The 14,054-nt window shown below is 49.8% G+C and overlaps 7 protein-coding genes across 7 annotated transcripts; all 7 read right to left on the reverse strand.

The window, feature by feature from the left end:
- Positions 1-364: 364 nt before the first annotated feature.
- Positions 365-1,543, reverse strand: TEOVI_000296500 (uncharacterized protein; the record flags this gene model as incomplete). The annotated part of the gene is made up of 1 exon (XM_067225956.1): positions 365-1,543. One exon carries the CDS (start codon positions 1,541-1,543, stop codon positions 365-367), a length of 1,179 nt encoding a protein of 392 aa, XP_067082057.1.
- Positions 1,544-2,639: 1,096 nt separating this feature from the next.
- On the reverse strand, positions 2,640-3,947 carry TEOVI_000296600 (tRNA-dihydrouridine synthase 2, putative; the record flags this gene model as incomplete). The annotated part of the gene is made up of 1 exon (XM_067225957.1): positions 2,640-3,947. The coding sequence occupies one exon, from the start codon at positions 3,945-3,947 to the stop codon at positions 2,640-2,642; it is 1,308 nt and encodes a 435-aa protein (XP_067082058.1).
- Positions 3,948-4,504: 557 nt separating this feature from the next.
- On the reverse strand, positions 4,505-5,179 carry TEOVI_000296700 (uncharacterized protein; the record flags this gene model as incomplete). The annotated part of the gene is made up of 1 exon (XM_067225958.1): positions 4,505-5,179. The coding sequence occupies one exon, from the start codon at positions 5,177-5,179 to the stop codon at positions 4,505-4,507; it is 675 nt and encodes a 224-aa protein (XP_067082059.1).
- A 999-nt stretch (positions 5,180-6,178) lies between these two features.
- TEOVI_000296800 (zinc-finger of a C2HC-type, putative) lies at positions 6,179-7,084 on the reverse strand (the record flags this gene model as incomplete). The annotated part of the gene is made up of 1 exon (XM_067225959.1): positions 6,179-7,084. The coding sequence occupies one exon, from the start codon at positions 7,082-7,084 to the stop codon at positions 6,179-6,181; it is 906 nt and encodes a 301-aa protein (XP_067082060.1).
- A 704-nt stretch (positions 7,085-7,788) lies between these two features.
- TEOVI_000296900 (TPR-repeat-containing chaperone protein DNAJ, putative) lies at positions 7,789-9,288 on the reverse strand (the record flags this gene model as incomplete). The annotated part of the gene is made up of 1 exon (XM_067225960.1): positions 7,789-9,288. One exon carries the CDS (start codon positions 9,286-9,288, stop codon positions 7,789-7,791), a length of 1,500 nt encoding a protein of 499 aa, XP_067082061.1.
- Positions 9,289-10,130: 842 nt separating this feature from the next.
- Positions 10,131-12,245, reverse strand: TEOVI_000297000 (mitochondrial carrier protein; the record flags this gene model as incomplete). Its single annotated transcript, XM_067225961.1, has 1 exon — positions 10,131-12,245. One exon carries the CDS (start codon positions 12,243-12,245, stop codon positions 10,131-10,133), a length of 2,115 nt encoding a protein of 704 aa, XP_067082062.1.
- Positions 12,246-12,701: 456 nt separating this feature from the next.
- On the reverse strand, positions 12,702-14,042 carry TEOVI_000297100 (uncharacterized protein; the record flags this gene model as incomplete). The annotated part of the gene is made up of 1 exon (XM_067225962.1): positions 12,702-14,042. The coding sequence occupies one exon, from the start codon at positions 14,040-14,042 to the stop codon at positions 12,702-12,704; it is 1,341 nt and encodes a 446-aa protein (XP_067082063.1).
- Between the last annotated feature and the right edge of the window lie 12 nt (positions 14,043-14,054).

Consider the following 14,054-nt stretch of genomic DNA (forward strand, 5'->3'; position numbering starts at 1 on the left):
CCGGGGAGAATATGCAGTGCACAGAAGCGCAGGAGGAAGGAAAACAACCAATGAAAAATGCTAACACAACGGTGCGACCGCTAGTTACCTCCAAATACCTAGAGTACAAACATAGGTAAAATATGTAGCGGGGCAAATCAGGACCGGCGACCACGCACTAAAGTGTACCGCCTGGGATTACAAACACATTGATACATCCCAAAAACCAGAGGGTTGATAACTCTACTGCAGCAATTGTCGAGTGCATCTATCGATAGCAAGAAGCATTTGGTCACTCCCTCTTCCCAAACTTGTAACGAAACTCTTTTTTTTGCTCTATCTGGTTTAACTCCGTTATGTGGCTTCAGGATGTAATACCTGTTTATTATATGAGGCCGACAGTCTTCAAATATTGTCTAGTTTCATAGCTACCATAGCCGTCACTTTGTGAGTCGTAACCTGTGACGGAAGCGCTGGTCTCACCGAATTCATCCTTGTCTGGTTGATTCCAACCACGAGAAGAGTTCCAACCTTTCACCGACTGTAATTCCTCGCCACAACTGACTCCTCCAGTCACGGAGCTCCCAACAACGGGACCAGAACCTGAAGTACCAGTGTGCGGCGGTATAAATTCTTCTTCTCGTCTGGTGACGTGTGAAGCGTCCGCTTTACGGCTGCTTGGTACGATACGCTTGCGCGCCCTCTGGTGATGATGTTTTTCCTCTGAAGGAGCAGAGCTAAACAATGAAGACGTCACATGACGCGCACCATAATCAAGACGGGAGGCAGACGAAGTCGAGCTGCGCGCGGTGGGCCGCGCCGTTGGTTTGGGATCATCTTGATTAACACTAACATTCATACTCGCCGAGTGTCCCGTAGCAACAGAAGTGGAGGTGATAGCCGAACGGTTTGGTGTCGGTAGCTTACCGCGCAGCGACGACAATAGAGGGTTTTCTCCACGCACGCCGCGGGTGGCACTACTGTGGCGAGAGCCAGCGGAAGGATCCCACGGAGCTGCGGACTCCGAGGAGCGATTCATCATGCTCTGCCGAGACACATCAGAATCCCCCGGTGGCGGTGTGCAGGAGCGCGATACTTCCCCCTGATGTTGTGCAGTGGAAGGTTGGCGCTCCGTAACCACGGCATCCTCCCTGTGCTCACCCGCCCTACCACGCACACTGCTAGAGGTGACGGGGGCGTCTACAGCTGTCAGGGGTGCCCCTACAGAAGCAGAGAGTGCGGTGTGTACCGGAGCGCTCTGACTGGCGTCCTCGGAATCATGCTTCGTAGTTGAAGCATTTAGATGAGGAAGCGCAGAAATGGCCATGTAAAGTTGCTGTAGTGATAGCGCCATCGACTGCAACTGAATTTGGAACGCCTGTTGCTGCTGGTACAGCAGCTGCAACATTAGTCGGTCTTCCTGCGTAAAGGAGCCCCCACCACTCACAGTGCTTTCCGCGGGACGTCCTGCTATGTGGAACAGCTGCCGAGCTGAGAAAGGTGCGGTTGGTGTAGAGAAGATATTCGAGACTCCCCCCTGGAAGGGTGCCTGCATCCCGCTCATAAGAAACAGGGTACTGAGATGATGACCCGAGACCTTGGAAAGTTAAAATGAATAGTAAAAAAAAATGGGAAAAAAACAGGCAAACAGTGGGGAACAGCACTCAGAGTCCTATCCGTAGAAACAGCTAGTGTCCACTTAGAAGTCTCATCAAGGCGTAAAAACACACATTCACGTACGCGCAGGGCATGCAACAACAAAGCGACTAAAGAAAACAATACAAAAAAGGGTTAGATTCCTCCCTCCCCCCAAACTTTGTAGCAGCTGATTAAACGTTGTGGCAAACGGTAGTGGGAAGTTAGCCACAACTCGGTTTCGTTACTAGCTCCTCAGCGTTAGAAATAAAGAATACAGTTCATGTAAAGGTAAGCTCATTCCTTTATCGGTAAGATGGTAATGGCATGCACGAAGTGACCAAAATACCACCTATCCTCAGTATATCCTGAAGTAAATAATCCACAACGACGGTATTTTAAAAAACAACATAACGACCAACTAAAGGGAGCTCGACAACAGTATGTTATTGAGTGGACAGACGGGGGTGCATCCACCACTTACCCGCCAACTTGCAACATTGAAAAAGGCGGCGTGATTTCCGTGCGTTTCAAGCACCAGTAACACATGTGGAAATCACCTTTTAGTACGTTAAAGGCAAGGTATTCCACAAGCAGCAACCACCTCACAGCCCTTCCAGCGTGAAACCAGACCGGGTGACCCGCAGGAATTGGCAACAAGATGCGGTCACCACCACGACACAACAAAACAGGTCCGTGGGGCGGTGCACATATCAATCTACTAGCATGGTGGTGACTGAGTGAGGGTTGCGGTCAAAATTGCAACAACACTGCCTACCGAGAAGCGGCAGAAGCGTTTCGAACCCATTAGAAGTTACATAAGCACATTTCCCCCTTCTTAGTGTCAATAAAATGGCAGATATGATGCGTGGCGGCAACGTCACAGGCAGACAGGCTAATAGTTCAGTTCAAAACAAACAACGAAAGGAAATGGCATTCGACGACGTTGGGCCACCCCGCTGCCAGGAGGTGGCAAACAAAGAGCACAAAGGAAGATTTGGCGTTCTCTAAACCAGAACAGGTGTTTACCGACCCATCTCCGCCTCTCCCTTGTGCTTTTTAGAAAGCCGATGAATCCCCTCCACATGGCTGTCCCCATCGACGCCGGTTGTTTCACCAATCAACAACTTCGCTTCATTAAGATCCTGTTCCTCCACAGGAAGAGACGACAGCAATTCTGCTTCCGACACACCTTGCATAGACTGCTGCTCCTCCACAGACAGACCAAATATCCTGGCTGCATCCTCATAGCAGTTTGTTTCCCGCTGAAGTGCAATCATCAAGTGTTTTAACGCCGTAATGTTAGGCACACTTCTCGTCAAGTGATATTTCGTGTACACATACGGTGTCCGGTAGATCACATGGTGCCGCAACAAACCTCGATACAATTCCATCCATGACGCACATGCCATTGGAGTGGCCATAAAATCCGTACAAGGTTCCCGGTCGTCACCGGGGTCTTCCCGTGGTTCGGACGACACCTTCGAAAAGACACTCATATCCAACATGGCGTGGCGGGCAATCATGGCGGCATCGAAACCAAACTGCGCAGCCTTACGCCTGCCGTCACCCCTAGATGATATAGATCCATTAAGAACGAAACAGACCTTTGAAAACAACTTGTGACTACGGAGTTGGCTGATTGTTGCCGCAGCTCGCTCATAGTGTGGGGGTGAATCGGGCAGTTGATCAGGCGTGCGGGCATGCAAAGTTATTGCATGAACACGATCGGGGCCTACCCCCTCCATCACAGATAGTAGCATTTGCGCCGTAGCATCAGCCGTATCAAGAAGCCGGGTTTTAAAACTAATGGGAACCCGTCGGCGACGGGCCACGACTTTCTCGGGGCTGTTAACCGCCTCATCAACAGCGACAAGTATAGCCGCAGCTCGCGCAGGGTCCCGCATGAGTGCCGCACCCATTCCATTGTCAACACTAAACTTTTTGGGACACCCCATGTTTACGTCGATGCCATCCACGTCGTCTACGCATAGCAGCGCTGCACGCGCACCAATGGCCGGTTCGGCCACACCCAACTGCAGCACAACCGGCGCCCCCTCCCCTTGCGAGTTGCATCCACCACGCGCCACTGTAGCGAAGGCAATGCTTCGCTTGAACTTATTCTTATATGGTTCATACGAAACAAACTCAACCATGGAACAGGGGCAGCCAGTGTACGTACGGACCTCCCGCTTGCAGCGAATCAGTTTGGAGGCCACCACCTCCTCAGAAAACACAATGTCAGCCCCCTGCGCTGCACAGAAAACTCGGAAACCGACGGTCCCAACACGCACCATTGGGGCAAGAATTGTTTTCCCATTGAAAATGGACATCCCTCCTCGATCACAACGGCCCCGGACCGTTTCACAAACCCCCTACTGAAAGAGGAATGCGAAACTCAGCGCAGAGGGAGCAACTTGCGGCCTTCAAATATCAAGGGAACACAAATCAGGGTAAAGGAAAGGGCAAGGCAAGGGAGGGAATAATAACGTAAACACAGTAAAATTCCGCTGACGAGGGAAGCGGAAAAGCACGTAAGCAAAAAAAGATATATATATATATATTATATGTACAGCTAGCTGACCTTGCTGCCGTTGAGGCTAAGGGTTAAAGGAAAAAATGGTTGTTAAAACTAAACGGTAGACGAAGAGATACTAGTAGATAACGCGCGTTCACAAGAAAAAAACCCAGGTGGATTCCACAATTATTACCAGTGAACACAGCCCGAAGGACCGCCACGGAACAAAAACATATAATTAAATGACTATCCCCTACCATACATCTAGACACCCAGTTGCTAATTGCTCTTCTGTGAAGAGGAAAAAAAAAATGCACATTGTCACCTTCCGCTCCATCCCCCCCCCCATTCCCTATGTTGCCTATTCGATATCTACTCCGCGTTCAGGTACACCGCGAACTCATGAAAGTCTCGGTCAAACTCCGCCTCGATCTCCGCAAAGGTGTACGCCGGGCCTTCATCGGCTGCCGGCTCATCTGTCCAGTCAGGGTGCATGACTAACCACGGACGGTTGTGAATGTAAAACCACTGCTGGCACATTGGGCACTTGTTCTTGCTGTACCCTTTCATCATCATGTAGTAGGTCGACTGTGGCACATGAGGAGCACAATTTCCAAAGCACATCACGATCTGCTGATCTCCAGGATTGCCCACAGCCTCTACACGAATAGGGCGTTCTTCGCTTCCAATTGGAGGTTCGTATAGGTGGTTCACGGCAACGTAGGGTCGTTCGTTCCACTCCTCTCGGTCGTGCTCCTCGAGGATAAGAGTATCATCCGCCTCGAACAAGTGCCAAACCTTCGCGGGCTCCTGCCAGTAGAGACGCCCGGACCCCGTTACAACATCATCATAAACGGGGAGCGCTTGGTCCATCAGTTTGCTCATAAAGGGACTCTTACGCCATGTGTCGGGTGGCTGCTGGAACTCATTAAGGTTATGCGGCTGGACTGGGTACGGTTTGTCTTGATACGGTGTAGGTCCAGTGTTACCGCCGGAGAGAGCCGTTCTGGTGGCAGCAAGAAACGAAACCGAAGATTTGCGTAACATGTCAGCCACACGACACTTTCTTTTATGCTTATTAACCTATTTATTTCTTGCGAAGACCACACAAGGTGCAGTGAACAGGAAATAGTGAATGAAAAAGGAAGAATTTAAGCCATTGAGTGGGAAGAGGGTGGTACATAGGGGTGGCATGCGCCCACTGCACGCCGCACCCCACACGAATAATTGGCATCCGAACGTACGCTAACACTACCACTTCTGCTTCCCATTCACACCACTATATGTGTAAAGGGCCATAATCGAATGTTCCCGCTATGAAAATCAAATGCCGGTTAAAAGAAAAGCTCGGGAAAGCAAAAGTGGATGAGCAAGCATATTCGAGTGTGTGTGTGTGTGTGAATGTTAGCCAGAGTGAGGGGATGTAAGAAGGAAAAAAGACAAGGACTGGGGGGAAGCACTACTCTATTGGTCGCTCCTATATCCACAGTACATAAAAATGATAAAGCGAAGAGTCAAGACAAACAGAGGGAGAAACCAGTAAACATCAGAGGAGGGCCGATTGAGGCCTCTTGTTTCCCTTTTGCTTTCATTCAAGTATTTTGCTGATGTTGCCTACTTTACTTTTCGCGGAAACCGTTGGAGGTAAAGTGCGCTAACACTGGAGATTGTGTGTTTACAACATTTGTAGAACACGCTAAACTGCTGTTGATTTTCTCCACAATCTGAATAGTAAACAAGAGAAAACGGCGTGTACGCGTGTGTGCAGATAAAAAATATTGATGAAAGATTGAACAATGGAAAATGCTTTATGCGAAGCCGTTTTCACACTGCAATCCCCTGTGTATCAGTATACACTCATAAGCGGGACCATATACATAATTGTATGTTACACAGTATGCATACACAGGTCGTTTCACGCAGGGCGGATAATCGTGCGGCTCACGGGCTTCTTCGTTCAAAAAGTGGCTCACGCATATGCGACGGTGGTGGGAAGGGGAAGAAAATGGGGAGGCACCTGTACTTAGTATTTCATAATTATTGGATCTACGCCCTGCCAAATGCCTGCAACATACCGAGGCTTGTTGTGTTGTCATTAGCAATCCTTATCTGGCCACCCCCGCCACCACCACCTACTCTACCACTCACACGGGAACCAAAGCCCTCACATCGGTTTCCAAATGTGTTTCCGTGCGATGGCCGTGAAGAGGCGCTGTGAGAGCTTGCCTGCGTCCCCGAAAAGGTGATTCCCATGGGATTTGCTGTTCGCTGCTGTCGCTGCTGCGCCCCTCGTTGCTGCCTCGCGATCGCGGGTGGGGCACGCGGCTGCCTATTATTTGGACAGGGTTCCTTGGCGCACGGCTCCCCCCACATAGCAGCACTGGTCTGACGCGCCTGTCGTGCCGCGCGCATTGCCTCAATGAACTCACGGTGTTGTTCACGCCAGCGCGTGCGCGGCACACCCGGAGCAGGTGAAGAAGCACCGGGCGCTGCCTTCTTCCTCCCCTTTGCGGAAGGCGCACCGAAACAGCCGCCACTGTATTGGCCCTCAATCGCCCGCTGCTTGCTGCTATCAAACACCTTGCGCTTGACGTTGCCCTTGCAGACGCTCTCGTGATAAGCAATCCGATCAAACAGGAATTTCCTACCACAGCGAGAACATGGGTGTAAATTCATATTTCCCTCCGGGTGCTCGGATCCGTTGGCAAAAGGATCGTGCTCGTTTAGCGTTCTTGCACCATTTGCGCCATTGCCACAGGCAACACCACCAGCACTACTTTTCGTTCCCTTATGAGGCGTCGGACTTATATTTGGCATGACTGGCATAGGCCCATTGGGGTTGAGTTTCCAGCGCTTGAGGGCTTTCTGGTAGCATTGTGGTACGTGTATACCCAGGGAAGCCGATCCGAACCCCTGTTGACACAAGGGGCAAATGCGAAAGAGAGGCGGCATTGTGCACACAAGAAAAAAACAAGGACGGAATATGAAACTGTAACTAGTAAAGCGAATGACAGTTGTATACTTGTACAGAACCTTCTGATCTCCTTTGCTGGTGGCTGCTCACCAGACGAAACAAGGGACTGGGAAAAGACAACGAATGAAGAGTAAAAGAACATCTGCTTTCTCATGGCCGTCCCTACAAAACAAAAAAAAACACGGCGGAGGGCAGGGAGAAGTAGCTTCAGGTTCATGTTATCTCGGCGACACAGAGAGGCGGTAAGCACAATCAATGACAAAATCATTATAATCCCCTCCTCCCTCCCTCCCTCCATCAGCCCCCGGAGAGGCTCACAATAGTGTTTAAGAGTTTCTCAGAACCATTTTCATTGCCTGCAGCACATACCACATCTTTAAAATGTCTACCTTCCAACACTCAACGCACTGGAAAACGAAGCCTCACCTCATGAGTAAACAACAAAGTAAAGTCCCGCTCCATAATACAAACCCACTGCACATTCCTTCACACGCCCCGCCTTCCATAGGAGTTTCGTTTGCAGCCAGTAACCCCCAAGAAGAGATAGGACAACGAAGAAATAGCGGGAACCCATAAGTACGTTTGGGTGTGCATGCATAAACTCGTGACATTTGAGTGGCGTGGTAATAGTTTTCTTATTAAGGGGATAGCTGACCTCCGAAGAGGAGACGGCACCGAGTCATCACCTATAGTGAAATGTTTGCTTTTGCCGGCGCGAACGAGGGTCAACCGTGAAAGAAAATCCTGAGGGCATCCCGCCTTCGCCACAGCCGCCCTGAAACATCATGTTCATCATCTGAAAAATGTCGGCTTGACGTGCCGGAAAGTCACTCGTACCCCCAGGACTAGATGCATCATCAAGTTGCCCTGAGTCATACAACCTTTTCTTCTGGGGATCTGAGAGAATGGAAAACGCCTCACCTACTTCCTTGAACATCTTCTCTGCGTGAGCCTTTTCCTCCTCGGTCGCGTGGGCCCACTTATCCGGGTGCCACTGCAAACAACCCTTCTTGTATGCACGTTTAATGGAGGAGTCATCCGACTCTCCCTGCGGCAGACCCAATATTTTGTAATAGTCCTTCCTTTTTGCTCTCTTGGCACTAATCTTCATTTGCTGCGCCTCACCATTGTACGAAGGGTCCATCTCTGCCGCCCTTTGGATATCCCTCAGGGCGTCGTCATAGTTCTCGAGGGCCTCGTGGATACGGCTACGACGGGCGTACAACTTCGCACTTTCCGCGCCGTTTTTGATAGCAAAGTCACAGTCAAGTAAAGCGCTTGAATATTCTTTTAGCTCCATCTTGGCAGCAGCCTGGTTACCCCGTAGAACGGCTGTCATTCGAATGTTTGAGGGATCGACTTCTATTGCAGCCTTGTAACAATTAACGGCAGCGGTGAATCGTTTCTCCTTAAAAGCCGCGTTACCCTCGGTCTTTTGAGACTCCACTGCCCGTATCTTCTTCAAGAGCTCAGTAGCCTTTCGATTGTCGGGATCCAACTCAATCGTGTGACGAAGTATCGACTGTGCGTTATTCAGCCCGCTTTGCCCACTATAGTAACTGGCGAGTGCCCGAACATAAAGATAGTAGGTATCATCAGCGTGTGCACTGGAAAGAGCCGTCAGCGATCGGATAACCCTCTCGGGGTACAGTGAAGCTTGAGACTCGCCCAACATAATGCCGACAATGGCACAGTCCGGGAACAGTTGGGCCGCCTTCACTAACTCACGTTCCGCCGCCAGAAAGTTGCGTTCCTCTAGCAGACGCTGACCAGCTTCAAACCCCCTTTGGCCTTCTTCGGCAGTTCTATGAAGCTCCTGTATCTGCTTTTTGTCTTCCGGAGACGCGCCACAAGCTTCCAGAACCACGAGGGCTTCCTTTAGTTTTTGCGTCGCTTCCCTAAATCTACCCAGATGACAAAGTGCGTTGTGCAGACGCGAGTATCCCTTAACAAATGTCTTATCATTGGCGATTGCTGCTTCAGCATCAAGCACTGCCTTCTGATATTCTTTCATTTTTATGTAAGCTGCACTTCTGTTAGAAAAGAGTGCTGCCTCCTTGGAATTTAACTTAATCGCTTCGGAGTAGAGTTTAACAGCGTTGGCATATGCTTCACTTTTAAACGCCTTGTTTCCTTCCTCGCGTAGCTCCATCCAAGAAGCAACACCATCATCAGGCTCCATCTGCTTAAAGAGTACTAGCCCCGAGTCAACAGTTCCACGGATCCTATATGTTAGATTGCGGGTTCCACCTTGCTATATCCTAATATGCTCCTGAAACCGAAGGGTCCTGTAATGCCTCCGCGGCCTCTGTGACACACCTGAATAACCTCTTGAACAACAATGAGAAACAAAACGGAAAAGAATGGGTGGAACCCAGGGAGACTAACTTATATGCACAACCTTTAACAACAACCCCCGATGCAAAGCAAACGTCAAACATCGTTGCGGACCATACCTCTCGTTCTTGTACCTTCCTCCTCCATACACACGCATATACCAAAATGAGGAAAAGTACCGATGATCGATAACCTTTTAGTATTTTCCAAATGCGGGGCGGTAAATGTACAGTGACGGTGTCGCCACTGAGAGGAAACTAAAGGAATCCTCCCATACTGAATGGGGCCCTTACGCCACGTACAGTATCACCGTCATTAACCGCCCGGGAAGCTCTGCACGACGTTAAAATGTCGTCAACCACTGCTTCGGTTGATGCCCAGTGTGGTCTACATGCAATTACAAAACACGACACCAATAGCGGCTCTCGCCGCGCTCAGGCACCTCCACAACCGACGGCAGTGCATCAACCACAAACTAGTACCTTAGCACAACCGAACGCACAACAATAAACCAGACGACTTGGGGACCCGGCGGTGCAAAACCTGAATGGGGAACTTATGTGGTGCAGAAGTGGGGACTACGAGCTCTTCTGGGTTCAGTTCCTCTATTACACGTGACAGACAACCATATAAGCACGCAACCTACGATCAAATAGTCCTATATGGCATGCCTCATTAACTGTTGCATTACCTTGTAAAGAAAATGTCGTGCAAAATCTCCTTCCTCTCCTGGATAACCAAGTCACGACACATATCATTAACAGCAAGCGAAATCCCGAACGTCGTCGCACTGACAGGCCACCTCCGTGGCATGCAGCGGCGGAAAGAAGCATAGAATCCAGGTTTTAGACACACACTCTTAGCGTCGACTACGCCAGAAGACGTGAGTTGCTCCACCTGTCCACGTCGCCTTCCGACATTAATGAAATAGGTAGTGACATGACCGACGAAAGAGGCGAGCACGCCAGCAAAAAGTCGCTGACCGAACGAAGTGCAGTGACAGTGTTCCTTGAGGAATTCGTAGGTCGCAAAACCGACGCCCCCAACAGGCCCTACACCCATAGCCGCAAAGGTACTCCACTCGCGAAATGATCGCGGAGATTGCGCTTTTGCTATATCGTGAAGTAGCCAATAATGTGAATGAAAGTGACGTGGAGTCGTGTGTTTCACTGCTCGGGCGCCCACATGCGCGATAGGGTACAGCAGAGCCGTTGCCGCCGCCGTCGCCACAGCGCCTGCAACAAAGTTTGTAGCCGGCGTTGGCGTTAGAGAAAATAACAGCCGCTCTGAAGCTGTCTGGCATATGTCAAACAGTGAGTAAGTGAGGGCACCATACGAAATAACTCGCATCATTGTGACGTCACCACCGTGGGCTGCAACACCTCTCCAGCAGAGCAAACCACTCGACAGGGGACCGTGCCGGCCGGTTGTACGTGAATATAAACGGCCCAAACACACTTGAAACAAGATTTTAAGTTGAAGAAGTGCAGCTGTACATGTTTGGGCCACACACGCGGCCATCATTCCGCAAACAAGCCCCTCTGGAAGAGACACCAAGTTTCCCCGACGGGAGTATTTCACTACCTCCTCATCGTACTCGCGCATGCGCCGCTTAACGATATCATTGACAGTAAAAACAGTGCTAACGGCTATGGGGCCTTTAATCCAGTTCATGGAAAGGCCTTTATACCAACCCTGAAGGAAGCCTTCCTCCTTGTAAATCACACGAAGTGCATGGAAAACACCGCGGTAACGACCTGGCGTCACTTGCATGCGGCGCCGAACAATGTCCAGAGGGTAGGTAGCGGACTGAGCAACAAGTCCAGCAAAACCACCAGCCACAATCCTCTCATGCACAGAAATGGACTTCTCGGACGAAAGCTCACGCCATCGAACAATATAGCTCTTCAGAGTCTCGAAGACAGCAAAACTACACCCTGCATAGGGCATAATGCCAATAACAGTAGGAACTAGTCCAGAATATAGCGACCTCCAGCCGTGATCGGCCACCAGTGACCTGTAAGCCCGGCAGTAGCTGGGGATCACCCCCTTGTCGAAATTGTGAACAGCAAGTCGCGCCCTCATGAGGTCCAGAGGGTAGGTGCACGCCGTTGCCGTAGCACCCGAAAGTGAGCCACTCAGGAACCGTATGATAACCATTGTGCCCTCATTCTTTGAAGTACTTGTCCGATCGGCGATCAGTAAATACTGAAACCCCTCACGATAGTAATCAAACGTTACAAATGTCACGGCGGCATATGGCACAACTCGTATCATCGTTGCGCCATTACCTATCCACAATCCAGCTATACCGTGCTTCCTCACTGTTGCCATACCCAGCTTACATGCATTGTAAAGTGAGAAGCGCCGCTGGGAGTCTACTTGGAAGATTATCTTAACCTTGTCAGCGGGTGCAATTACCGTTTTGCTAACGGCACCAGCGATCCCACCAGCGGCAAACCCTTCTAGGAAACGTACAACTCCCTGGACGACTCGAGCAGCAGAACTCGGTTCTTCAGTAGCGGAGAACTCGCCGTAATATTGAAATCTTTCGAAGTCGATCTCATATTGTCCTAAGGAGGTAAACCGTTTGTGATGCTCTTCGCAGAAACGACTCCACTGTGCCTCCGAGAGTCCTCCTTTTCCTTCGTGATCGAAGCACTGTACAAGCTCTCGAATATGTTCAGGCGGAAGGAAAATCAGTGGGGCCACCTTCTTCACTATGACGTCAGTTGGAATGTACGGTACTCCCGTCGTGGAAGAAGTTGTAGACCGACCTGCATCAACGTCCTTGGCCAGCATTCACAGGAAACCAACTAAGGCAGCTACACTGTCCCAGTGCCGACACCGTTGTCTATAACTGGGGTGCCAAACGTCAGGGGAAAAGCGACCAGGGAGTGAAATCGCGCACACAACCGAGCGCTTTACGACTTTGGGTGCCGTCGGGAACACTCCTTCCTGATTCAGCTTCAAAAGAAAGAGAAAGAGCATAGGGCGAAAATAAAACAGGTGTAAGTCGAAAACATTTAACAACGACCGGTAGTTTTCCCCACCGCATATGCATACATGTATGTGCTCACAGTCGTATAGCAGTCAAGTAAACGTAAAATGTACCAACAGAATCACTGCATATTGTGATGTAAGCCTCACACAGAGCAATATATAACCTTGAACCAGGAATACAACCTGACGACACGACCTCCAGCACATCAGATGCCTGCAGGTACAGCAAAAGAAAAAAGGCTACATCTAGAGAAGCTAGTTGATATCTGTTTTGTTCCGCTTCCTTATGTATGAATCGAGCTCGCCTTTAATGGAACGGAACCCGCACTCGTAATCTTGTCCCTCAAGGCGGTACAGTCGAAGTTGTTCTTCAGCTTCTTCGTACAGCGCCTTTATGCGTGTCAGCTCCCTTCTTACCACCTTCAGTTCAATATTGTTGGAGTGTTCTTCCTCGGACAACCCCACATAATTTGAGATACCGCGGTTCCAGCAACTTTGCATGTTTTCGACGTACGCATCGATCTCCCGCAATGTGGGGACCGCAGAAAGTCCCTGAGGTGATGCCTTGTTAGACCCCAGACGAGGAAGTGACTCCCGTTTTATCAACAATGGGGGCTCACACTCCTCAATCTTCCTCCAGTAATTTTCATCTATTTGTGACTCAACGGCACCTGGTTCCTCTGTAGTGACGCTCACCTTCCCCTTCCACCCCCTCCTGGTTGGTTTAGGAAGCCTCTTTTTCGGTTCAAAAGGAGCTAATATGTGTTGAGTTACTGGGTCAAAAAAACTATTAACCCAGTCCATTTGGGGAAACATTGACATAAACTGACCAATTAACTGAGAAGTTGTTAAAATAACTCCCTCGTCTGACTTACTAAAGGGCATAGTCCCCTGGCATTTGTTTTCCATGTGAACGACTGCTACAGCTGATTTTCGAGGTGTTTCTGTCGTAAATACAGGAAAAATAAGGAGACTTGAAGTGACACGCGATGAATCAACCGTATACTGATTAAGGGCAATCCCGCTACCCAAAACTTCCGCGTCCACAGAGCCTAGGCATCTGTGATGAACCAACTGGGGGGGAAATGCAAGCCTGGCCGCGCAGTTTGCTATGGAAATCATCTCATCATCTTTGCGAATAAATATATGAGATGAGGATGCTTTCGAAATTCTTGTCGCGCCTTCAAGGATATTATACAACGTAGCAGCTATGTACTTTGATACCTCCTTCGATATTTGAAGAGGTCCGCCAGGTACCTTCTCCCTTGGAATGCGATACGCCGTTACACTTGAAGGTTTGGTAATTACAACCTTCTTCCCTTCGTTAGAACGACGTTGCCCGGGTGTTTGCCTTCCCTCGTTAACTAGCTCAGGTAACCCGTCAGCGCGTTTGGGTCGTTCCTTCTCCGTGATATCACCAGTCATAGTCCGACCACTCTCCCGTAATGCCGATTCTATCGGCCCTATAGCGTCACGGATTCTATCAGGTAGCGGTCCCACTTGGTGATGAAATTCCGGGCGTGTCCTTGCAAAGGTATCAAGCATTTCAGCTATTAGTTTCAGTTCATCAATCTGTTCACGATGAGGAAAGGCCATCCTTTTTTTTTT

This window comes from Trypanosoma equiperdum (genome assembly GCF_001457755.1).
Source record: "Trypanosoma equiperdum strain OVI genome assembly, contig: ctg_637, whole genome shotgun sequence".
NCBI classification, from domain to species: Eukaryota; Euglenozoa; class Kinetoplastea; order Trypanosomatida; family Trypanosomatidae; genus Trypanosoma; species Trypanosoma equiperdum.